Consider the following 24569-nt stretch of genomic DNA (forward strand, 5'->3'; position numbering starts at 1 on the left):
TAACAGTATTCTAGAGAAAGAAAAAAACCAAAAGTCCCAACATTACTAGATGTAGCTCCACCCACATCCCCCTAAAAAAGTAGATCAAGAATTAACCAGCAGGCAAAGTTAGCAGACTTTAAAGAAGTTAACAATATGATAAAGAATTGATAGGAAAAAAATGATCAAAATAGGTAATTAGATGTAAATTCTCAGCAGTAAGATGGACTCCTTACAAAAGAAATAAATGGACATTCTAAAATAAAAAATACAATATTTGAAATGAAAAAATCCAGCAGATCAGCCTTACTGAATTCAGCAGGAGAATCAGGGAACTTAAAGATCACTAGAAAGAGAAGGAAATGGCCACCCACTCCAGTCTTGGAAATTCCATGGGCAGAGGAGCCTGGCAGGCTACAGTCCATGGGGTCGCAAAAAGTCAGACACGACTGAGTGACTGAAAAAAAAAATTAATAGAAATTACCCAAACTGAAATAGATGAAGAGAGAATGAATAAAACATAGCAGAGTGTTTAAGACCTGTGGGATTAGCCAACAAATATGTAGAGTCCCAGAAAGAAGGGAAAAGAGGCAGATATGAAGGGGAAGAATAAATCTTTCAGGTGATAGGCTAATAAATATTTAAAAATTAATGAAACACATCAAACCACAGATAAAAAAACTCAGAGAATGCCAATCAGGACAAATGCAAAAGAGATGGTATTTAGCCTATTTTAGTCAAAATTACTGAAAACCAAAGATGAAAAGAACACATTTTAAAAATTAGTCAGAGAAAAGAAAGGCATTACACTCAGGGGAAACAATCACTGATTCTTTTACTTTGTCATCTCATTTTGTTATTGAGCCTATCCAGTGAGATTTATATTTTTCAATTCTAAAATTCATTCTACAATTGGTTATTATATTTTTTTAGTTCTAAAAATTTCTGTGTATGTGTATGCATGCATGCTCACTCGTGTCCAATTCTTTGTGACCCTATGGACTGTAGCCCACCAGGCTCCTCTGTCCATGGGATTTTCCAGGCAAGAATACTGGAGCGGGAAGCTATGTCCTCCTCCAGAGGGTCTTCCTGACCCAGGGATTGAACCCGGGTCTCATGCATTGCAGGTAGATTCTTTACCACTCAGCCACTGGGTATTATCTATTTCTTTGGCAATACTTTCCATTTTTTTCATTTGTTTCAAGTGTGTTTATAATTTCCCATTGAAGTATTTTTATAATGTATCCTTTAAAAATCCCTGTCAGATAATCCCTCAATTGGTACTATTTCAGTATTAATATCAATAGTATCTTTTCTTGTTCAAGTTGAGCTTTTTCTCGTTCTTGGTATGATGAGTCAGTTTTTATTGTGTGCTAGACACTTTGGGAATTGTGCTATAAGACTCTGGATCTTATTCAAATCTTCTGTTATAGCATGCCTTCCTCTGCTAATACTGTACCAGTGAGTTATGGGGGAGTGTTATTTCCTTGGTACTAGGTACAGTTTAAAGACTAATATTCCCAATCTTTTTTTTCTGAGATGGTTGGTTAAAGTAGGGTGGATATTATCAAAAAAGATTTTTTGCCTTGAGAGAGGTCACCTCTTCTTCAGTCCTTTGAATGGAGAAATCAGATTTTTGGGGGGTTATTTTCTGCCTGTATCTGTTGGCATTTCTTGGTTGCAGACTTTCTAGATCACTCCTCACCTCCCCAATCAGGAACTACCACAGTATGAATCCTGAAATTCTGAGGACTCTAGCTACTCTGCCTTCTTCTCCCCACCTTTCAGACTCTGCTTGTATTTGTGTTCTGTATTGTGCCTAGATGTTTTAGTTATGCTAAGCAGGAACAATAGGGTGAAATGCAACTACTCTATCTGTACAAAACTAAAAGTCCTACTTTCATGAAAAGAAACAAAAATAATACAGTAGATGGACTATAAGATCTTTAAAGTTGCTCCCTCTTTTGATTTCTGTAAATTATTGTTTTAAAATGATAAAGGTGATGGTGAGTCTATAAATAGAAGAGTTGAAGAGGAATAATTTGTCTTTATTTCCCTAGTGGTGACTGGGTAGGGAGGATACCTTGGCTTTTTGAGGCAGCAATTATATTGCTTTGAGTAAATCAGTGTTAGTTTTGCCTTGAGCTGGTAGACTTAGGATATGAAATGGGGCTTGCAGAGTTCCTGACCAGACTAATGTTTTACATCTCTTTTGAAGGCTATACAATTAACAGAGCAACAGTAGCTTCTTCCTTGTTAATGGGAATGCATCCTGTGTTTCCTCATGATCTCTCTGGTGTTGGTATTTAACATCTCACATGCTTACGCTATATTTTCTTAAGTTGGCTAAAGGTCTATGAGAGCAAGAAATAGCTCCTCTACTTCCTGCGGTCCCTATAGGTGCTTAGTAAAAGGTCTTACACACTGTGCTGCTGCTGCTAAGTCGCGTCAGTCGTGTCCGACTCTGTGCGACCCCATAGACGGCAGCCCACCAGGCTCCCCCGTCCCTGGGATTCTCCAGGCAAGAGTACTGGAGTGGGTTGCCATTTCCTTCTCCATTACACACTGTAGAGGCTCATAAATATCTGATAGGACTACTTTTTCTGCTGTGAGTTGGGGTGACTTGAGTTGCTTCTAATGTGCAGCCACCTACTTTTAAACCTTGAAGACTAGGCTACAGATTGTGAGAGACAGCATCTTCCCAGGGCAGTCCTGTCTGTAAATTTTTTTTTAATTGAAATATAGCTTGTGTACAATGTTGTATTAGTTTCAGGTGTATAGCAAAGTGATTCAGTTATATATATATATATATATATATACATACAATTTCATTTTTAGATTATTTTCCATTATAGGTTATTACAAGATATTGAATCTAGTTCCCTATGCTATACAGTAGGTCCTTGTTGGTTGTCTACTCTGTATATAGTGGTGTCAGTCAGTTCAGTTCAGTTCAGTCGCTCAGTCATGTCCGACTCTTTGCGACCCCATGAATCCCAGCAGGCCAGGCCTCCCTGTCCATCACCAACTCCCAGAGATTACCCAAACTCATGTCCATCAAGTCGGTGATGCCATCCAGCCATCTCATCCTCTGTCATCCCCTTCTCCTCCAGCCCCTAATCCTTCCCAGCATCAGGGTCTTTTCAAACGAGTCAACTCTTCGCATGAGGTGGCCAAAGTATTGGAGTTTCAGCTTCAACATCAGTCCTTCCAATGAACACCCAGGACTGATCTCCTTTAGGATGGACTGGTTGGATCTCCCTGCAGTCCAAGGGACTCTCAAGAGTCTTCTCCAACACCACAGTTCAAAAGCATCAATTCTGCGGCGCTCAGCTTTCATCACTGTCCAACAAATAGATGGGGAAACAGTGGAAACAGTGGCTGACTTTATTTTGAGGGGCTCCAAAATCACTGCAGATGGTGATTGCAGCCATGAAATTAAAAGACATTTACTTCTTGGAAGGAAAGTTATGATCAACCTAGACAGCATATTAAAAAGCAGAGACATTACTTTGCCAACAAAGGTCTGTCTAGTCAAGGCTATGGTTTTTCCAGTGGTCATGTATGGATGTGAGAGTTGGACAGTGAAGAAAGCTGAGCGCCGCAGAATTGATGCTTTTGAACTGTGGTGTTGGAGAAGACTCTTGAGAGTCCCTTGGACTGCAAGGAGATCCAACCAGTCCATCCTAAAAGAGATCAGCCCTGGGTGTTCATTGGAAGGACTGATGTTGAAGCTGAAACTCCAATACTTTGGCCACCTGATGCAAAGAGCTGACTCATTGGAAAAGACCCTGATGCTGGGAAAGATTAAAGGCAGGAGGCGAAGGGGACGACAGAGGATGAGATGGTTGGATGGCATCACCAACTCGATGGACATGAGTTTGGGTGGGCCCCAGGAGTTGGTGATGGACAGGGAGGCCTGGCGTGCAGCAGCTCATTGGGTTGCAAAGAGTTGGACATGACTGAGCGACTGAACTGAACTGAGCTGAACTGGTCGTACAGTTTGCAGATACTTCCTCACATACTGTAGGTTATTTTTTTGTTTTGTTTATGGTTTCCTTTGCTGTGCAAAAGCTTTTAAGTTCAATTAGTTCCCATTTGTTCCCATTTGTTTTTATTTCCATTACTCTATGAGATGGTTAAAACTCAACATTCAAAAAACTAAGATCATGGCATCCAGTCCCATCACTTCATGGCAAATAGATGGAAAAACAATGGAAACAGTGACAGACTATTTTCTTGGGCTGCAAAAATCACTGCAGATAGTGATTGCAGCCATGAAATTAAAAGATGCTTGCTCCTTGGGAGAAAAGTTATGACCAACCTAGACAGCATATTAAAAAGCAGAGACATTACTTTGCTGACAAAGGTCTGTCTAGTCAAAGCTATGGTTTTTTCAGTAGTCATGTATAAATGTGAGAGTTGGACCATAAAGAAATCTGAGCGCCAAAGAATTGATACCTTTGAACTGTGGTGTCGGAGAGTCCCTTGAACTGCAACGAGATCCAACCAGTCAATCCTAAAGGAAATCCGTCCTGAATATTCATTGGAAGGACTGATGCTTAAGCTGAAACTCCAATACTTTGGCCACCTGCTGTGAAGAACTGACTCACTGGAAAAGACCCTGATGCTGGCAAGACTGAAGGCAGGATGAGAAGGAGACGACAGAGGATGAGATGGTTGTATGGCATCACTGATTTGATGGACATGAGTTTCAGCAAACTCTGGGACTTGGTGACAGACAGGGAAGCCTGGCTTGCTACAGTCCATGGGGGTCACAAAGTGTTGGACACAACTGAGCGACTGAACTGAACTGAGGAGATGGTTCCAAAAAAAGATTATTGCGATTTATGTCAAAGAGGGTTCTGCCTATATTTTCTTAGGAGTTTTAGAGCACCCAGTCTTGCATTTTGATCTTTAATCAATTTTGAGTTTATTTTTGTATATGATGTTAGAGAATGTTCTAGTTTCATTATTTCACATGTAGCTGTCCTGTTTTCCCAGCACCACACTTGTTGAAGAGACTGTCTCTTCTCCACTGTATATTCTTCCCTCCATTGTTGTAGATTGTGTGCATGCTCAGTGTAAATGGAATTATTTTATTCTTTTTTATGGCTCAGTAATATTCCATCATATATATGTGTGTGTGTGTGTGTGTATGTGTGTGTGTGTGTGATACGTATATGTGAGATATATATATTACATCTTCTTTATCCATTGTTCTGTCAATGGACACTTAGGTTGCTTCCAGATCTTAGCTATTGTAAATAGTGCTGACTCTTTGCAACCCTTTGGACTGTGGCCTGCCAGGCTCCTCTGTCCATGGGATTTTTCATGTTAAATTCTATCAAAAGCCTTTTTCTGTATTTATTGAGATGATCATATGGTTTTTATTCTTCAATTTGTTAATGTGGTATATCACATTGTTTCACTTATAGATATTGAAAATTTCTTGCATTCCTGAGATAAATCCCACTTGATTGTGGCATATGATCCTTTTAATATATTATTGGAGTTGGTTTGCTAGTATTTTGTTGAGGAATTTTGCATCAATGTTCATTAGTGATACTGATCTATGATTTTTTTTTTTTTTGGTGATATTTTTGTTTTGTTTTGATATTAGGGTGATGGTGGCCTCAGAGAATGAGTTCGGAAGTATTCTTACCTCTGCAATTTTTTGGAATAGTTGGGCTTCCCTTGTGACTCAGCTGGTAAAGAATCTGCCTGCAATGTGAGAGACCTTGGTTCGACCCCTGGGTTGGAAAGATCCCCTGGAGAAGGGAAAGGCTACCCACTCCAGTATTCTGGCCTGGGGAATTCTATGCACTGTATAGACCATGGAGTCACAAAGAGTCAGACACAACTGAGCGACTTTCACTTTTCAGAGGAATAGGTGTTAACTCTTCCCTGAATGTTTTGGAGAATTCATCTGTGAAGATATTTGGTCCTGGACTTCTGTTTGTTGGGAGTTTTAAAATTACTGATTCAATTTCAGTACTGGTAATTGATCTGTTGATATTTTCTACTTCTTCTTGGTTCAGTCTTCAGAGATTATACCTTACTAAGAATTAGTCCAGTTTCCTCAAGATTGTCCATTTTATTGGCATATCATTGCCCATAGTAGTCTCTTATGATCTTTTTTCCCCAGAATTTTCCTTACTTAAAATTTAAAAAAAAGTATTTATTTGGCTGCATTCGGTCTTCAACTGTGGCATATGTGGCATGAGGGATCTACCAGGGATGGGACCTGAGTCCCTTGCATTGCAAGACAGAGTCTTAACCACTGGACCACTAGGGAAGTCCCTCCTGTGATGTCTTGTATTTCTGTGGTGTCAGTTGTAACTTCTCCTTTTTCATTTCTGATTTTATTGACTTGGACTCTCTCTCTCTCTCTTTTTTTTCTTGCTGAGTTTGGTTAAAGGTTTATGAATTTTGTTCTTTTCGAAGAACCAGCTTTTAGTTTCATTGATCTTTTCTTTCTTTTAGTTTTTATTTCATTTATTTCTGCTCTGACTGTATAATTTCTTTCCTTCTACCATCTTAGGATTTTCGTTGTTCTTCTTTCTCTGGTTGCTTTGGAACTAGGGCAGCCTTGTCTTAAAAAAAAAAAAAAAATCATTGAGCTCCAAAAAAGACCCATGATTGCTACCGAACCTACCGGGGATCGTTTACTGAAGTCTCTTCCCAGGATTTTTGTGCTTTGGGATCACCTCATGATTTTACGCCATAAATCAGATAATTCATGTCTTTGGTCCTTGGTTGCCAGCCATTCTTCCCTCCCCTGCTGACTCTGATCGAACCACCCTCCCCCCAACAGAATAAATATTGTTGCATGAATGTCCCTGTGGATGAATGGATGGAGAAAAGGAGAAGAATGGGATGGAACGAATGAACTTAGAAGCTGCAAAGATGCCTGGAAACACAGAAATTCTCATGGATTGCAAATTTATTGGCTGAGAAGGTACTGGGATTGGGAGGTAGTTGTACAGAAACCAGGGAGGGAAAACTGCAGAACAAGACGCAGCTCCAGAGCTCAGTGGCTTCTTCTGGTGGATTCAGACGTGAAGGGCTGAGAAACCTCAGGGCAATATCATGAGAGCGGTAAGCCCATCGACGCCCACGGAGAACACCTCCAACTTCTTCGTCTCCGTGGTGTCCAGGGGGGGCTTACTTGCCTGGCCAGGTAGGCGCCTGCTTCTGCTGGGTCTGGTGGCAGATTGGGACGCCCTTGCCACTCCCGGAACCACCCCCGGAGGAGCCGCCGCCGCAGCCGGAACCGCTGCCGCCCACACCGCTAGAGAAGCAGCCGCCGCCGCCCCCGGAGGAACCTCCCACGCAGCCGGATCCACTGCCGCCCCCACCGCTGGAAAAGCAGCCGCTGCCCCCGGAGGAACCGCCGCCGCAGCCGGCGCCGGACGAGCCCCCTCCGTAGCTCGGCTGGGGCAAGCACGTGGTCTGGGAGGTCTGGGAGGACGAGAAGTATCCGGAGCCGCCCCCGGAGGAGATGCCCCCGCAGCCGCTCCCGGAGGAGATGCCGCCGCAGCCGGAGCCGCCCCCGGAGGAGATGACCCCACAGCCGCTCCCGGAGGTGATGCCGCCGCAGCCGGAGCCGCCCCCGGAGGAGATGACCCCACAGCCGCTCCCAGAGGAGATGCCGCCGCAGCCGGAGCCGCCCCCACTAGAGACGCCTCCGTAGCTCTGGCACTGGACCTCCTGGCCGGAGGAGCCACCGCCGCCGCTGGAGTAGCAGCCGCCTCCGGAGGAGCTGCCGCCGCTGGAGTAGCAGCCGCCCCCGGAGCCGCCGCCGCCGCCGCCGCTGGAGTAGCAGACGCTACCGGAGGAGCCGCCGCCGGAGGAGTAGCCCTCGCAGCCGGAGCTGCCGCCGCCTCCGGAATACTTGACACTTCCACCCGAGCCGCCGCCGCCACCCCCGGAGCCGCCGCAGCTACCAGAGCCACCGCCGCCGCCGCTATAGAAGACGCCGCCGCCGCCGCCGCAGCCAGAGGTTTTCCCACAGCCCACTGGGGGATGAGGGGTGGGCTGCTTTTTCTGGTGAGACATCTTGTCTAAGGAGGAACGGAACCCTGGAAGGAGAGCAGAGAGGATCAGTGGACCAGCTGCAAAAGGATGCGGCGGCAGAGGCAGCTGCATCCATGGAAACGCCCATCATCCTCTGAGCAGCACTGCCTCGGCCAGGCTTGATGCTCTTTCTGATCGGATTGGGAAGAGCACTCAGCTGGGACTCCTGGATTAGTGCTTTTAGAAAAGGGGTGTGTTTCCCCTTCGAAAGTCTTTACCAAGTTTTAAATAGCCCACTTAGTGGTACCCATTTCTCTTTCTTTCCCAGCTTTGCTTCAGGCCTCTGCTGTGTGATCTCCGGGCAAATGACCCACACATTTTCTGTTTCCTCATTTCCTGTAAAATGAGATGAGTCGAGTATTTCACTCCTTAGTTCTCCGATCCCAACACTGAGTGCAAATGGAAAATTACCAGAAACCTCCACCTAGGGTAGGGCATTTTATCCACTCCTGGCACAACAGAGGGAGGTTTGTTCCAATGCCAGAGGGCTGTTGCACCCCATTCTTTGCAAAAAAGAATTAGTTTAAACTCTTGGTCTGTTCCACTGACCTCAGCCATGATCATTGACCAGTTACCAGAAAAGGCAGGCTCCCCCATTGTCCCGTCTGGAAACAGGAGAAAGGATCCCAATGATCCTTTGGACCAGCATCTCTGACTAGGAGATATCAAGCAAAGCTTGGTAAGCCTTGCTTACCAAGGAGGCAAGCTGGGTTGAGGGGACCAAACTAGCAGGAATTGTGTCCAGCATCTCACAAGTCATTTCCCTCTCAGAACATCCTGTGTAAAACAGGCAATGGGTTCTTACTGCTAAAATCTCCCCATCTGCAGCATCCTCTGAATCATTCTTCCTGTTCTCTGAAAGTGCACTCAACCTCTCCTCCTTACAAGTTCACAAAGTCCATCCAGCCCATCCACAGGCTGTCTGGGACAGTCTCTGCAGAATGCACTTCTATGCTGGGGACAGGGCATGTCTCTTACAGGGGTGCCAGAGAGACAGGAGATAGTCTTGTCTTTGTGGCATTTACATTTTGGCCAGATCAGAAACACCATCTGTACAGCAGTAGCTCAGCTCTCTTTCCTGCCTGAAGCCCCTCTGAACATGAATGCAGTTGGAAGAGCAGAGGTCCTGTAGATCCCAAAGGGGAGACAGGCCTTGCCCACCTGTCACCTGGTCCACATAGCCCATGCAAGCCTGGGTAAGACCAACTTGGAAGATGAGAGCCAGTAGAACTCACACTTACCCAAAGCACCAGGAAGGATGAGTGAGGAGAGGAGATGCTGGCTGTTTGAGGAGCACTGGAGCTCCTGAGGTTTTATACTCTCCATGAGTTCTGACTCATCAGCTATCGATCTGGACCAGCCTCTCATGTTTGGCCTCAGTTACGTGACCTTTGGCTGCCACCCCACCTCCCTGTGATTGTAGTCATGGGGTGACCCATTCATGAAGATTTTGGCATTCTTGTGATGGGTAGCCTCCTGTATGACTGGCCCCTTCTCTGATGCAACTGTGAAGCAGGCTGGCTAGCAGGGATGGTCAGCCAGAGTGGATGTTAGACATTGTTTGCAAAACTCCTGGCATGGGGCACGTGCCATCACCAGAGGGCTGTGCTTCAGGAATAGGTCTCAGACTCTTCACGCCACCTAAGAGAGTCCCACTGGAGTTCTTAGTCTTTGGTCCAAGAAGTAGGAACTTTCACATCCCACTCTTTGGCTCCTGGTCCTATTCGAACCTCTTGGAATTTTAGAGAGATTCTGTTTCTTCTTTGCCACGTTTCTACCACGGGGTTTCACATGTGCTTCACTGGGATGTTCCTGTCTTGTTTCCTGTCTAGAGAGAGTGTGTTAAGCACCTAGCACCCATTTCTGAGTTGCACAACATGGACAGCACCATAAGTAATGGGGCACTGGTAGAAATTTTGATTTACTCCTAAAGACAATGAATGTCTAAAACTACTGATCTTCACTATTGACTTTCCTTGTAGAAGAACAAGCTAAAGAGATAGACCATGTGGTTCTTCCCACCATGGCCATTCTGCTCTGGGGTCTTGTCTTGTGTGGTAACACTGACCTCAGTCTAAGAGGCAGCCATGGAATGGAATGGACTTGAGATTAGGAGGCTGGATTTGGGTGCTCCCTGTGCTACTTGCCAGCTGTATCACCTTGGGTAGAGTCACAGCGCCTTACGCAGTGCCTACACACCAGAGGCCCTTAGTAAGCATTTGTTGATTATTGAACAAACTTTCTGATACTCAGTTACCTTGTCTATCAAATAAGAATGGTAATAGTTGTTTCACCGAAGCTGCGAGGGAGTCCACAGATGGCTTGAGGCAAGCTCTTATCTAGGAAAATAACTTGGAAATTCCTGGCTGACCCTGGACCAGTAGCATCAACTCTGTATATGTGAAACAGCATTTTGTCCTCTTCTTTCATCACTAGAACTCAACTGCTGTTGTTTCAGATATCACATTTGAAGTTAGTTCCACCCAGATATGTGTTGAAATGAGAGCTCCAATAATAAATTGATGGTTAATTATGGTGGAGTTTTAATGATCTGCATGATCTGATTAGACTGTGGCCTTCAGAAACTTGTGGCACTAGTTTTAGTTTGGAGCGCATGAACCCAAGTGAACCCAGGAGGAGCCCAGGTGCTCCCCTCCTAAGAGAATAGCCAGGAGGGAGAAGTCCAGATCTGTTGGAGAAAGCATGTTTCAACTTGAAGCTGAAGCATCAAGGAGGTTTTGGAGGGAAAAAAAGGCTCCAACTAACTGTGGGTATAATGAAAGATGCGTAATAAAGGACAGCTTTATTTTGTTGGGTTCACTGGAGAAGAGGTGGACCATGGTTCCCACACTGATCTGTGGACCCATTTTGGCCCATAAGTAAAAAGATGTCAGCAGACTGTGAGAAGGAAAGTCTAATTCAGAAATCATGAGCCTCCTACCTTTCTGGGGCATATCTTAAGACTTCATTTCTTTTAAAAGTGATGTTGACAAGAGGTCCAAGTTGTTTCTTTCATGTCCTTATTTGTCAAAATGAGAATTTGGCCATCATATTATTTGGTTATCACAGTTTTTTTGAGGGAGATGTTACTTCTTTATGAAATTCTAAAGTTTGGGAACCTCAAGTGCAGGTGACTCCAAAGAGCTAATAATCTTGAAATTGCCTGTGTTAGTTTGGAGTAACTGTGTTCTTAGAAGAAAGATATGATATTTTCTTTCTATCAGATTGAATATCCTAATGCTTTATTCATTAATCCAGCCAACTGTTTTGCCGAAAGCTTCAACTTTCGTTTCAGGTTTGAAAGACTTGTTAACAAAAGAAACTACTTGTTAAACACAAATAAACAGTTTCAATATTTAATAGAGAATTATCTAACTTACTTTCCATATGCAATCATTAAAAGAAAAGAGAAATAGAAACAGTAGAGGAATGTAATAGCACATACATCACCTAACTGGGACCAAATAGCATCCAGATTCAAACAGCACTGGGAAGTCCCACGTAACAGCAATCTGGAGTCTCAGTTGGAAAAAGATACTGGATGATGCATCCACCCTACGAGTGAGACTTCAAAATTGCAATTTTGGGGGTCCCGCTTATAATTCCAGGCCACAAACTGATACCATCATCAGTTTGTGAACAAATTGCAGCTCTGGTTTCACATTAATCTTTTTTTACAATACTGTTTGTTTTATGTTGTGAGTCAGAGAATTTTGTTAAGCCCCGGGCGTGGTTGGCCAGACCTCCTCCAGGGGCTCAAGAATTCTAAGACCTGCTCTCTGTCTTTTCTATACTGCTGCTGGTTTTACTAGAAAAAATCGGTGCACTCATGAGCAGACATGTAGTCAGGGCACTGACCAGGCAGGTCAGAAGCAAGGTCAGAAGTCTGCTCTGCTTTCTTGTCTCTGGAGCCTGAACAAGACTACTTCCATTTAATTTCTCTAATACCAACACCAGTGTACTGGGCAGTGTGCTAAGGATTACAGAATTTTTTAGAACTGTGCATGGATCCCCTTGGTAGATTTGGGGGAGGGATACTCCATGCCTGCCTCTGCTACTCTGTTTGATTTTAATAAGGAAAATCTTCTACTTGGTACATATACTTTGTTAACATGTGGAAGAGGCTGATGCAACATGGTATTGACAGCTGTGCTCGATCTTGTGGCTCTGAGTTAACCTTGCCTCCTTCTGAATGAACCTGATTCTCTATTTTATCCGTTTCAACCAGAAGTAGGGGGATATCTGTGGAAGTGGTTGATGATTACATATTATCATTATCAATGAGGAAATGATGAAAGTTTGTAGAATTATGACACAAGTATTTGGAGTTTTGCAAGACTTGGCATGTCAGATATCTAAAATTTGTAGCTTTTAGACACTTATTAAATCTTTATGTGTGCTTGTTTGTACATCTGGGTTCTGTAGCCTCACAAATGAAGTCATGGTTCCTGACTATAACTGTATCCTTAGAGGGGATGGCCCTTACAGCAAATCTTTCATAACTAGGCATTAGGAGGTGCTCAGTAAATACTGATGGTAAATTGAAGGGAATTACTGAGACCCATTGACTGACAGCCCTGTAGGAGGCAGGACCTGGTCCCTGTCCCCAGGAAATCCCCAGTGTGAGGGCAGGTCACAGCTCTTGAGCTGAGGAACCCCAATCTGATAGAAGCCTGCTCATCACAATCTTTAAGTACCTAAATCTTGATATTTGCATTCTCATGACAGTGTGGACAACCTACCTGAGGAAGAAAGGGCAATGGATGGCTTGTAAAGAATAAAATGGACACAGGGCAGGGGTTCAGGAGCACTGGCAGGTCAGGCATAGAACTTGCAAGCCCTTGGTGTTGTTTACATTCAATGGGAAAAGTTTTCTGTTAGTCACAGACCAGGAGGCGTCTCAGAGCCCCAGACACCCTCCTGGGTTGCCATTTGTCTTCTCTCTCCAGCCCTCCTGGTCAGCAGTTTCTGTTACTTAGAGATCGGGCAGAAGGACAGCACTATAGCAGCTCCTAGCTGCTGGAATTCCTTCTCCAGGAAGCTTCCCTGGGTTCATCCCAACCACTGTTTCCATCTCGCTTGCCACTTTCCCTTTCCAAGGTCTTAAGGAATGATTGTGCCTTTACAGCCTGCTAGCGACACAACCAGAAGCCTTGTCCCCTTTGTCAAGTTACAACTGACAAACCTTGAGATCAGGGTCTCCTTTAGTTCTTGACAGCCCATTGGAACCTTCTCAGGATGAGTTTATTCTTGAGATGTATCTCTTTCAGGTGCTCCTGGAGCTCATACTTGCAGGGAGGAGAGGACCGCGGCTGAGATGTTCTGCATTCCCAAGGAGCCTGCAGCATGTGGGGTGAGCCATGCACCTAGGGACTTCCTGTCTGGACAGACTCTTGGGTTTATGGACCGCTGTCACGTGTCTTATTCATTTCTCACAATGGTCCTGTGTGCTCAGGGATATGTTATTTCATTCCCCAGCTGAGAAAATGCCTCATGGAGGCCAATGCAATTGCTCAAATTCCCAAAGCCAGGATTTGGACTCAGTTCTTTTGATTCTAAACCTTGTGTTCTTTCTAAGCACTACGTACCTCTTCTTTTGGATCACTGTGGGCAGAACAAAGGGATTACACCACCTCTCCTTCCAAGTCAGGCTCAGGTTTGTGCCCTCTGGGAAGTAGGGGACAGAGGAGCCTCACATGGGCTCCCTTAGCTCCCCAGGGAATCTTGTGTGCATTGCTGGATGGCAGCAGCTGGAAGGACAGTGGAGGTCATCCAATCAGCTTCTGTCATTTGTAGAGGTAGATGACAAACCCAAAGCCCAGAGAGGCTAACCCACTTTCCAAGGCCACACAGAAGGGCCAAGACGAGAACCTGGGTCTCTCCTCTCAGCTCAGTACTCCTGCAGATTCAAGTTGTGACTGTCTGCTTTCTCCTGACAAGAGTACCTCCAGGTGTTGGCAGTGAGACCAGAGAGTTGTTAAAATGACAGTAAAAGTCTTTCAGTGCTGAGTATACATGCTCAAGGAAGCTGCTGGGCCAGGGCGCTCTAGCCTCTGGGCCTGGAAGTTAACTGCTGATGTCATGAAGCCCTTTCACAGGTGGGCAGCTGCTCTGTAGCCTGAGGGCTCAGGGCCTACTTCCTGGGCTTGCACATAAAGTTTATAGCAGGGAGGAGCAGTGAGCAGCATTTGTGGGCCCGATCTCCTGCCCTGAGATAGGCAATGTCACTTGACCCCTCTAAGGACTTTCATACATGGTGGTGATAGCAGGTCCAAGCATGCTGGCTCTTTGACCACCTTCTCCACTGGTGTCTGAGGGTGGATAATCCAGGTTGTTTTAACTGAATCCCAAGTCAAATGGAATCTTGGAAATCAATATGACACAGAGGGAAAAGCAAAAGCATTTCAAATCCATAGCCTTAAAGGCCTTTTGGCCTAAAGATTTAATCTTAGTTTTTTCCCTTTGTTTATTTTTTATTGAAATATAGCTGCTTTACAATGTTGTGTTAGTGTCTTACTGTACAGCAAAGTGAATCAGATATATATATATCCCCTCTTTTTTGGATTTTCTTTCCTTTTAGGTCAACATAGAGCACTGAGTAAAGTTCCCTTTTCTATACAGTAGGTTCTCATTAGTTACCTATCTTATATACAGTAGTGTATATATGTCAGTCCCAGTCTTCCAGTTCATCCCCTCAACCCTTTGGTATCCACATGTTTATTCTCTACGTCTGTGTCTCCGTTTCTGCTTTGCAGATAAAATTGTCCATACCATTTTTCTAGATTCCACGTACATATGTTAATATATGATATATGTTTTTCTCTTTCTAATTTACTTCACTCTGTGTAACAGTCTCTAGGTCCATCTATGTCTCTACAAATGACCCGATTTTGTTCCTTTTTGTGGCTGAGAAATATTACATTGTATATTTGGACCACATCTTCTTTTCCCATTTAATCCCAGTTTTCAGGCATGCACTGCTTTAGGTGACTATGCCAAGGCACTTCTTTTCTGGGGGTCATTGAAAAGCAGGGCAAGGTGAGTGCTCCCTCCACTTTGGTTTTGAATCCTGTTTGGTACTTGTGTGCTGCTTTCAGAAACTGCCTCGTCTGCCCTGGGCTTTGGGTGTAACTTCTCTCTTACTCACAAACTGTTCATAGGATTTACCACTGAAGATCAGAATCTAGATCCAGTCTCTGTCTTGGCCAGGAAAGCTTGTTCCTCAGACTTGCTGGTTATTCTTAATTTTTGTTCATTCTTCCAATGATACTCTTTATTTCAATAGCTTAATCTGTTGAAATTAGGTGGATGAGTTGGGGCAAATCTTCTCACTGCCTACAGAGTAGAAAATGATCAGTTTGCTGGAGAGTCTCTAGTGACTTCTTTCTTTTGTTTCATCCATGTGCTCAGAGAATCCCAAGGTGAGAGACTATAGGACCACTGTTCACATCTGTGTAGGTTCCCAGGGTCTTTCCTTCTGCACTATTAGCACCGTCCAGGCAAGATCAGATCCTCCTAAATCTCCAAATCTCCACAGGGATGGGCCTCAGTGTGAATATTTGATAAATATCTGATCAACCAAGAAAATGATCCCAGGGCTATTATAACCTGATTTATTTTTCCATGGAAAGCAGCTTATATAAATTGGCCGTGGCAAACTGCCTCTCCCTTGCCATCCCCCATCTTCCATCCAAGGCACCTCACTGCCCCATTGTCTCCTGCCTCTTATTTTTCAGAATCCCCCTTGGATCATGACTTCCAGAGATCCTGACCACCTACAGTCCAGTGGTCAGCTTTCTGGCTGGACCTGAAGCAGCGCCAGGTGATCTGTGAGGTTTGCAGTCTCTGATCTGTTCTGAAGGGTAGGGATCAGAAACTTTTCCAAGGACTTGGGATCAGGGAGGACTTGTGCTCTAAACCTGGACCAACCACCAGTGACTTGTGAGTCTGGGCCATGCAGTATCCCCCAGACCTGTTTCTTCATCCATAAGGTCAATCTGACTTAGTCCTGTACCAGTTTCCTTTTGGGCAAACTCTCCTTCCCCCGCCCCTGGCCAAGTCCACTCTTTGGACACAGAGGAGGGAAAGATGAGGAGGGTCAGAGGCAGTGATAGGAAAAAAACTAGATGGAATGACAAGAATCACAGGCCTCTTGGAAAAGAACATAGAAACTCTCATATCTCCCTGGATGCCAGCCTCAGGCTCAAATCAGAGGCATTTTGGGAACTTTTGTCCCCCAAGAGCATTTCGGCCCCTGAGCTGACTATGGAGGAGGAGGAAGGGGGACAGCAGGAGGGCTGGGTGAGGACAGTTGGCCTGTGTTATGAGTAACATTTACATTACCCAAGTAATTATACTGGATTAAGAAAGGCATGTGAACACACTGTGTTGCTTTAGAACCTCCTGCAATTAACATCTATTCGTTTGGGTCTCAGAGGAAGGATTAATTTAGCTCCTGAATGTTCCTTTGCAGTGAATCCCTTGGTGGTGGAATTGGCCTTCTTACCCTCTAGTAGTGAGTTATTCTGCTGTAAAATACAAATAGAAAAAAAGAAAAAAAAAGCCTCACTACAAATAAGTTGAAAACAAAACAAAAAGTCACCTATAATTCCAGTATTCAGATAGGACTGGTGTTAAGGTTTTGGTGATTATTTTTATCTTGCTCTTTTTTCTTTTTAGTTATCCATCCATTTTATATAAACTCTCAATTTGGGGTGCTGGTTTTCCATGTGACTTTGTTATCATGCTCATACCATCGTGTTCCTAAAACACCTCTGATTTGAGCCCGAGGCTGGGACCCAGGGAGATGTGAGAGTTTCTATGCTCTTTTCCACGGCCTCTTAACCACTAGTTTTAGTGGCTGTGTTCCACTGCCCAGTCTGAGTCTTACCGCTTAGCCCTTCCAGCTATCCTGGAACCTCTGAATCCTCGAGACCTCATTACTGAATTTTGTTGGGTCTTAGTTGTCTCCCTGCTGGTGGGACTTTATATGTAGGAAGGCTGCACAGTAGCTGAGGAGAAGAAAGGTTTGTTGTGTGAGTACCATCCTCCCCCTTTACTTCTCATCTCCCCTGGCTCTGCTTGTGCAGGACCTAGTGCCTCAGTTTTCCTAGACTCTGTCTAGCTCCACACTATCATTGTTTCCCTCCAGAGGTTTTCATCTTGTCTCCTTCAATGTCATCTTCTCTTCACAGGCTTCTGGGTCACCGTTCCCTTGGGAACATGTGATCTGAAGCAACGTCTTTTAATGTGTTTGTGAGAGGATATGGGAGGGGAGGCCATGGGGAGGACAGAGGAGTATGCATTTGGAAAAAAAGTCACCAGTGTAATGGGAGCTGAGCGCCTGAGGGGGCCAAGGGAGGCAGAGAAAAGAAGCAGCTGGAAAATTCTGCTTGGAAGAGGTAAGTTTTGTGTGAGGATTGGAAAACAGTGAAAACCATAGATAGGTTTCTCCAGATTTAGGCTTTGGGTCTCGTATTGCCTTATGTGTATGTGTATACGTGTGATACGTGTACATAAGTCTGTGTGTGTATCTGTCTCTTGTCCTCGTGCCTGACTCTTTCTTGTAGAACCTGTTCCCTCTCTCCTTGGACAGGATTGTGGGCACTCCTTCTTGGCCCTGAGATTGCTCTCGACCCTCACTTGTTAACCAGCTCTCAGTGTCCATGACAACAGTATTGTGTGTGTGGGACTGACCCACATCTTGCATCACAACCTGTTTTTCTAGCCATGGCAGTGGATTTGCTCTATTATGTCATTATTCTGCTCAAAATCTTCAGTGTCCCTACATCAGGATGAACTAGGTTACTTAGTTCAAAGGGCCCTTTGTGGTTCAGTTTCTGCTCAATTCTGACTGTTCCCCTCATACTCATAACTCAGTCGCTTCAGTCGTGTCCGACTCTTTGCAACCCCATGGACTGTAGCCTTCCAGGCTCCTTGACCATGGGATTTTCCCTGCAAGAATACTGGAGTGGGTTGCCATGTCCCCCTCCAGAGGACTATTCCCCTAGAGAAGCATTTTGCTCCAGAGGAGCAAATGCTATGTTTGTATTTTTCCCCTGAGAGTTTCCCTGCACCTGTGAATGCCCCTTTTCTTCAATGTGCCAAACTTCTATTTTCCTTTCAACATTCTATTACATATCACTCCTCCAGGAAACCTTCCCTAGCACCCCAGTCTGATGGTGAGAACACTTCACCTTGCAGGACAGGACCTTGTCTCCCACTAGACTGAGGTCTCCCTGAAGGGGGTACCAGATCTTGATCACTGTCCTGCACATCAAGCATTCAGCACAGTGTTTGGCACAGTCCACAGGGAATGCGTGTAGAATGGATGGATAAATGAATGAATTGCTCTTCATCTGCCCACTCCTGGAATTGTCAGTGACCTGGATAGTAGCTGTTTTATCTTGGATGGGGTGGATATTAAGTCTTCGTCCTATTTTCACCTCTCCAACAGTATTGTTTGCTCCCGCAGGTCAGGGATGGCATTGTAGCTCTTAGTAAACCTGGAGCCTGTGGACACACTAGGCTCTGAGTCAGTGTTTATTGAAAAGAGAAGAAAAAAAGAAAAAGAAAAAGCATGAGGTAGAGAATGGAGGAAAAGAGAGAGAGAAGGGACCACAAGATTGTTTCAGGATTTATAACAATGCTGGTTTGTATATGGTCTGAATGTCTTTCTCTCTCTATCCAAATTTGGGTTCTCTGATCTAATTCTGGCAACTCCAAGAAATTACATAAGGCCCCTAAAGGGGGAGATAATTGAGATTAGACAGTTTTAGAAGTTTTAAAGTGAATGTCAGGATAGGCTTTTGAATTATTGATGTGATTTCATTATCAATATAGTTAATATATATTAACCTACAAGTACCCATTCTTATAGGTTAATATACTCAAGTGTGGATGTGAGATAAGTACGAATGTGGGAGTTGATCTATAAAGAAGGCTGAGCACTGAAGAACTGATGCTTTCACATTGTGGTGTTGGAGAAGACTCTTGGAAGTCCCTTGGATTGCAAGGAAATCAAATCTTTAATCCTAAAGGAAATAAATTAACCCTGACTATTTATTGGAAAGGCTGTTGCTGAAGCTGAAGTTCCAATACTTTGGCCACTTGATGTGAAGAACTGACTTACTGGAAAAGATCCTGATGCTGGGAAAGATTGAAGGCAAAAGGAGAAGAGGGTAGCAGAGGATGAGATGGTTAGAGGGGGTCACTGACTCAATGGACATGATTTTGATCATGGGCTTGCAAAAAGTTGGACATGACTTAGCGACTGAACAATAACACCACCGCTCATCCTTTCTCTTAGAGATAAAATTCTTTTTCCTTCTCTTCCCTTCCTCTTTCCAAACAGGGTAAAGAGAATAATGAGCATCTGATTGAAGTATGGGATGTTACTCAAGATTACAGAAGGCATTATGGATGCAAGATAGACACCAGAAGAAAATCTCTTTTTGTGGAAGAAAGTAGTATTTTTCCTATGGGAAGAGGTGAGGTGGTAAGTAGGTGAGTGCTGGGGAAGGAGAGATAGACCAACAGGAAAGAGATTCTAACAGGATTATGAGTCAAAGCAAGAATACTCAATTTCTGTGCCATAAAATTTGTGAATAGAATTAAAAGAATAATTCAAGAATGTGAAAATACTTGCTTGATTTATGCTTGTATTGATGAAAAAATTAGCTTATTGTTAGTCAACAGGATAAAATGTTGAGATTGGCTTGAACAACTAGCCTGACTGAAATTAGCTGAGAACAACTAGAAAAACTGGCCAAAATATAAAAAGGCTTGTGTTTGAAGGCACTGGAGAGCTTCCAAGGCAGCGAAGATTTTAGAGCCAAGACCATGGAGAGAAAGAAAACAAAGTGAGTCCTATATACCGTGCCACTTTTCCACCGGGAAATTTAGAAATTAAAGCACCAGCTTAGAATATGATCAGAAAGTGGTGGCTAGGAGACTGAGAAGATGAGCAATCTTTAAGCTTTATCACAGAGCTTGAGGGACAAACATTGGAATTCACAAAGCCAGACACCAAAGTCTATTCTGTATGTTTTCATGGCATGACTAAGCTAAGATGTTGCAAGAAAAGTTTTTCTCTTTGATAAATAGGGTGGAGATAGTGATATGGAAGCGTGAGAACAGCTTTTGTTATATTGGTAATATTTTACTTTTTGATCTATAGGCTACATTACAAAAATACTTTCCTGCTGTGATAATTCATTAAGTTTTACAGTTAAGATTTACATACTTTTATGTAAATACATTAAACTTGTACTGAGTGTATTAAAAATAAAATCAATGATATAAAATTTGACTGTCAAAATATTTATACATATATTAATATCTGGCTAAATTATTCATGTATTTGCTTGCTCTCTATGATTCATTATGATGTTTTACTCCTCATAATCCCCACTGGATCCTATGTGGATTACAGAAGAGTTACATGCAGTGAGGTGTGCTTGCCACTGCTGAATCACTTGTTCTCCTTATTTTAGTAGCTATGCACTACAGTTTTTTTCTCTTAGGAAAATACTGAAGTTTGTGCTAGACTGTGTATTTGGATACTGAATTCTTTTCTTACTAATCTTGGAATTTGAGGTAAGTCACTTGACTTTACCTTAAAACAAGATATAAAATAATACTAAGCTCACAATTATTGGATTAGCATATGAGAAAGCCAAATTCCAACCCTAGACCATGAATTAATTTTATTTTTTAAACTTTTTATTGAAGTATAATTGATTTAGCCTTCTTCAGTGGCTCAGTGGTAAAGAATCTGCCTGCAATTCAGCAGACACACGGGACATGGATTGGATCCCTGGGTCAGGAAGATCCTCTGGAGGAAGAAATGGCAACCCACTCCAGTATTCTTGCTTGGGAAAATCCCATGGACAGAGGAGCCTGGCGGGACACAATTCGTAGGGTTGTAAAGTCAAACATGACTGAGAGCACACATACACACACTTAATTGATTTACAATGCTGTGTTAGTTTCAGGTTTACAGCAAAATACATCAGCTATACATATACATATATTCGCTCTCTTTTAGTGGAGAAGGAAATAGCAACCAACTCCAGTATTCTTGCCTGGAAAAATCCCATGGACAAAGGAGTCTGGTGGGCTATAGTCCACGAGGTCACAAGAGTTGGACATGACTTGGTGACTAAACCACTCTTTTTTAGATGCTTTTCCCATGTAGGCCATTACAGAGTATTGAGTAGAATTCTGTGTGCATTTTTATTTTTTAAAATTATAAACATTTTCTTTAGATCTTTATATAATATCTAGTACCTTATGCAAGTCTATAGGAGATTTTTTCATTCACAGTTGGATGTTTACCTCCAGTTTCTGAATTTCAGAGTCCCTGAGGTCAATGATACATTTCACTTGGAATTATCTTCCTCCAAGAAATATGAAAATGAACATTCTTAATTGGGAGGAAGGATTAGGAAATACAATCTGGGAATATAAACCACTCAATTGAGTGCTTGCAAAGGAAAAGCAAGAGAAGAGGTAGTTTTCCTCCCCATCCTCATCCCTCCCTTGAAAAAATGACTTATGTTTGAAGATTGTGGGAAGAGGTAGGAAATATTTACTATACAGGTGTAAATATATAACTGGGTGATAATTTGCAGAGAATGGAGAAAATGCTATTTAAATGTTATTTCTGACCTTCAAAAAGATCTTACTGAGCTTAATATTTTCACTTATTTGCTAATATGGATAGATTGTCAAACTAAAACTTTATTTTAATCATTTCTTAATACCATGAGTAGAATGCATGAAGGTGATATTTTATGTCACTTGATATATTTTCCAGAAATCTTTATAGTTATGTGCTACTTTTAATGTGTGTTAGAACATGCACTTCAGATTTATGACTTTTATGGATATTATTATGGATATCCATATAGTCAAAACTGTGGTTTTTCCAGTAGTCATGTATGGAAGTGAGAGTTGGACCAAAAAGAAAGCTGAGTGGCAAAGAATTGATGCTTGTGAACTGTGGTGTTGGAGAAGACTCTTGAGAATCCCTTGGACTGCAAGGAGATCCAAATAGTCAATCCTAAAGGAAATCAGTCCTTAATATTCATTGGAAGGATTGATGCTGAAGCTGAAACTTCAATACTTTGGCCACCTGATGCGAAGAACTGACTCATTTGAAAAGACCCTGATGCTGGGAAAGATTGAATGCAGGAGCAGAAGGGGATGACAGAAGATGAGTTGGTTCGATGGCATCACCGACTCAATGGACATGAGTTTGAGTAAACTCCAGGAGTTGGTGATGGACAGGGAAGCCTGGTGTGCTGCAGTCCATGGGGTCGCAAAGAATAAGACACAATTGAGCAACTGAGCTGAACTGACAGGTAACTAGATCTCACATGCCACAAGGAAAGATTGAGTGCAAAAGGATAAGTAGGTGGCAAAGGATGAGATTGTTAGATAGTATCACTGACTCAATGGACATGAGTTTGAGCACGCTCTGGGAGACGGTGAAGTACAGGGTAGCCTGGTGTACTGCAGTTCATGGGGTCACAAGGAGTAAGACACAACTGAGTGACTGAACAACAACAATGGATATTATTGCTTAGAATGAAGAAAGAGAAAGTAATATGCAATCATATACCTTTTCAAATAAATTTGGCTAAGTAAACACAGTGAGTCAACCTAGAGAAAAGTATTAATAATACAGATGATGCATGGATATGGGAAAACTTATGAAGTAGGTATGTAAATTACTGAGGTTTCAGAAACCCTAGTTTACCATGTGGACTCTACTGTCTCCATCTGGAGGGTTCCAGACATCTTCCTGGGTTATACAGACTGCACTGTAGAGGTCTGGTCCCCATGTTTAGTTAAGGACAGAGGGAAGGGTCAGAAGTGTGAGGGCAAGTCCACCTCTCTCTCTCCTTGACCTGAGGGAGATGCAGATTCAGGAGCATCTGTTTCTGGAGGCAGGCCAGAGAAGACACACCTACTTCACACACCTACTTCAGACACACCGAGAAGTAGGCTGCATATCCTCTGGGACCCTCGTCCTACTGCTAGTGCCCCAGCTTCTTCTGTTCGCCTTCAACTCATTCTCAAAAATGGATTGTGATGAGACCCTGGGGACTGAATCAGTGTCAGGAGATGTGAGGCAGCCTCCCAGTGTCATCACTAGCTGGTTGTGGGACCACACATAATGTGACTGAATCTCTCTGAGTCTATCTCCTCATGTGTAAAATGGTTTTGCTCTGCCTGTGTTTTGTGGATGTTGTGAGGATTAAAAAAGATCTATTATTCCAGAAAGTTATTAGAAAATAGTGTTTGATTAAATGTTTGTTGAATTCAAGAAAGGATTGTACAGTTCATTTAAATCAAAGTATAGACATCTGATAGTAGTTCAAATGGGTCTTCATTCGGGCACACAGTTTATTAGGATCAGAATTAGAGTGGAAAGTATAAAGCTCTTATAGTGAAATGTCAAGAGTCCTTGAGAAGATGACAGTGGAAAAGAGATCAGGGGAAATCTTTCTGGGCAGATTTTCTCCATGGGTTTACCTTCCTTAGGGTTGAAGGTTTGACTAGCCGGTCCCTTTGTCCAGTTCTCTCCCATGTTCTTCTCTGAGTCACTCATTTAGTACTGAATACTATTATCACCAATCATAGCAACTACTGTTTGTTGAGCACAGACTATGTGACAAACACTATGTTAAATACCCTAGTGTTTATTAATTTAAACCTCACCACACCCTGACAGACTATTACCCACATTCTATTGATGACAAAAGTGAGGTCTGAGGGTCATAAAGGCCTTGCTCAAGGTCATACACTCGGAAGTAACTGAGCAGGATTATAGGCAGGTCTGTCTGACTCCAAACCTCAAGCTTTTCAAACTCTTCCATCCTGTGTGACACAATTCTGCGTCAACATCTAGCATTAGCTAGATTTTCTGAGAGCTGTGCAATTGTCTCATATTGCTCTAAACAGGGACAAAATACACATACAGAAATCTCCTTTCAGGCCAAGATGTCTGAGCATCCCAGAAACCAAGTATCTTTAGAAGCTGGAATTCAGGCTGACTTATTAAGCTTCCATGATAAGATAGGGAAACCACTGTGGCTCCCTCCAGTAGGGGATGTCCAGGTTTTCGGACCTCAAGTCAACCTGGCTTTGGGTTGGATGGAAAAGAGGTTCTCAGCCAAGTCAGATATTAACCATTCCATAAAGCCTCTTCTAATACTAGGTGCCCCTTTTCTGAACCCCTAGAATATTCTGAGCTTATGATTATTATTTAAAAAAATAATTTTCTATATTGTGTTTACATTATATATTAATATCTGTCTCCCTTGTTGGACTAAGATCTCCTTGAGGGTAGAACTGAAACTTGGTCATTGAACCTCCAGTACTTAGCCCAGTGTCTGTCATATAGTGGTGCCCTGTAGAGGTGGGTTAAACAAAATAAGGGACACATCATAACCAACAGGGAGCAAGTAATGAGAATTGGGGGAGAATAAAGTATAAAAGGA

At 43.1% G+C, this 24569-nt stretch overlaps 1 protein-coding gene across 1 annotated transcript; it reads right to left on the bottom strand.

Moving 5' to 3' along the window:
- Positions 1-6907: 6907 nt before the first annotated feature.
- LORICRIN (loricrin cornified envelope precursor protein) lies at positions 6908-23770 on the bottom strand. Its single transcript, XM_081486152.1, has 3 exons — positions 23602-23770; positions 15226-15393; positions 6908-8063 (listed from the first exon to the last, which is right to left on the bottom strand). Exon 3 carries the CDS (start codon positions 8038-8040, stop codon positions 7147-7149), a length of 894 nt encoding a protein of 297 aa, XP_081342278.1. The 5' UTR covers positions 8041-8063; positions 15226-15393; positions 23602-23770; the 3' UTR covers positions 6908-7146.
- Positions 23771-24569: the final 799 nt, after the last annotated feature.

The sequence above is a fragment of the Giraffa tippelskirchi genome, chromosome 5, assembly GCF_054371585.1.
Source record: "Giraffa tippelskirchi isolate mGirTip1 chromosome 5, T2T-mGirTip1v1.2.pri, whole genome shotgun sequence".
NCBI lineage: Eukaryota > Metazoa > Chordata > Mammalia > Artiodactyla > Giraffidae > Giraffa > Giraffa tippelskirchi.

Excerpts from the sequence above, each read along its gene's own strand:
- LORICRIN (XM_081486152.1), bottom strand. The coding sequence starts at position 8,040 with ATGTCTCACCAGAAAAAGCAGCCCACCCCTCATCCCCCAGTGGGCTGT.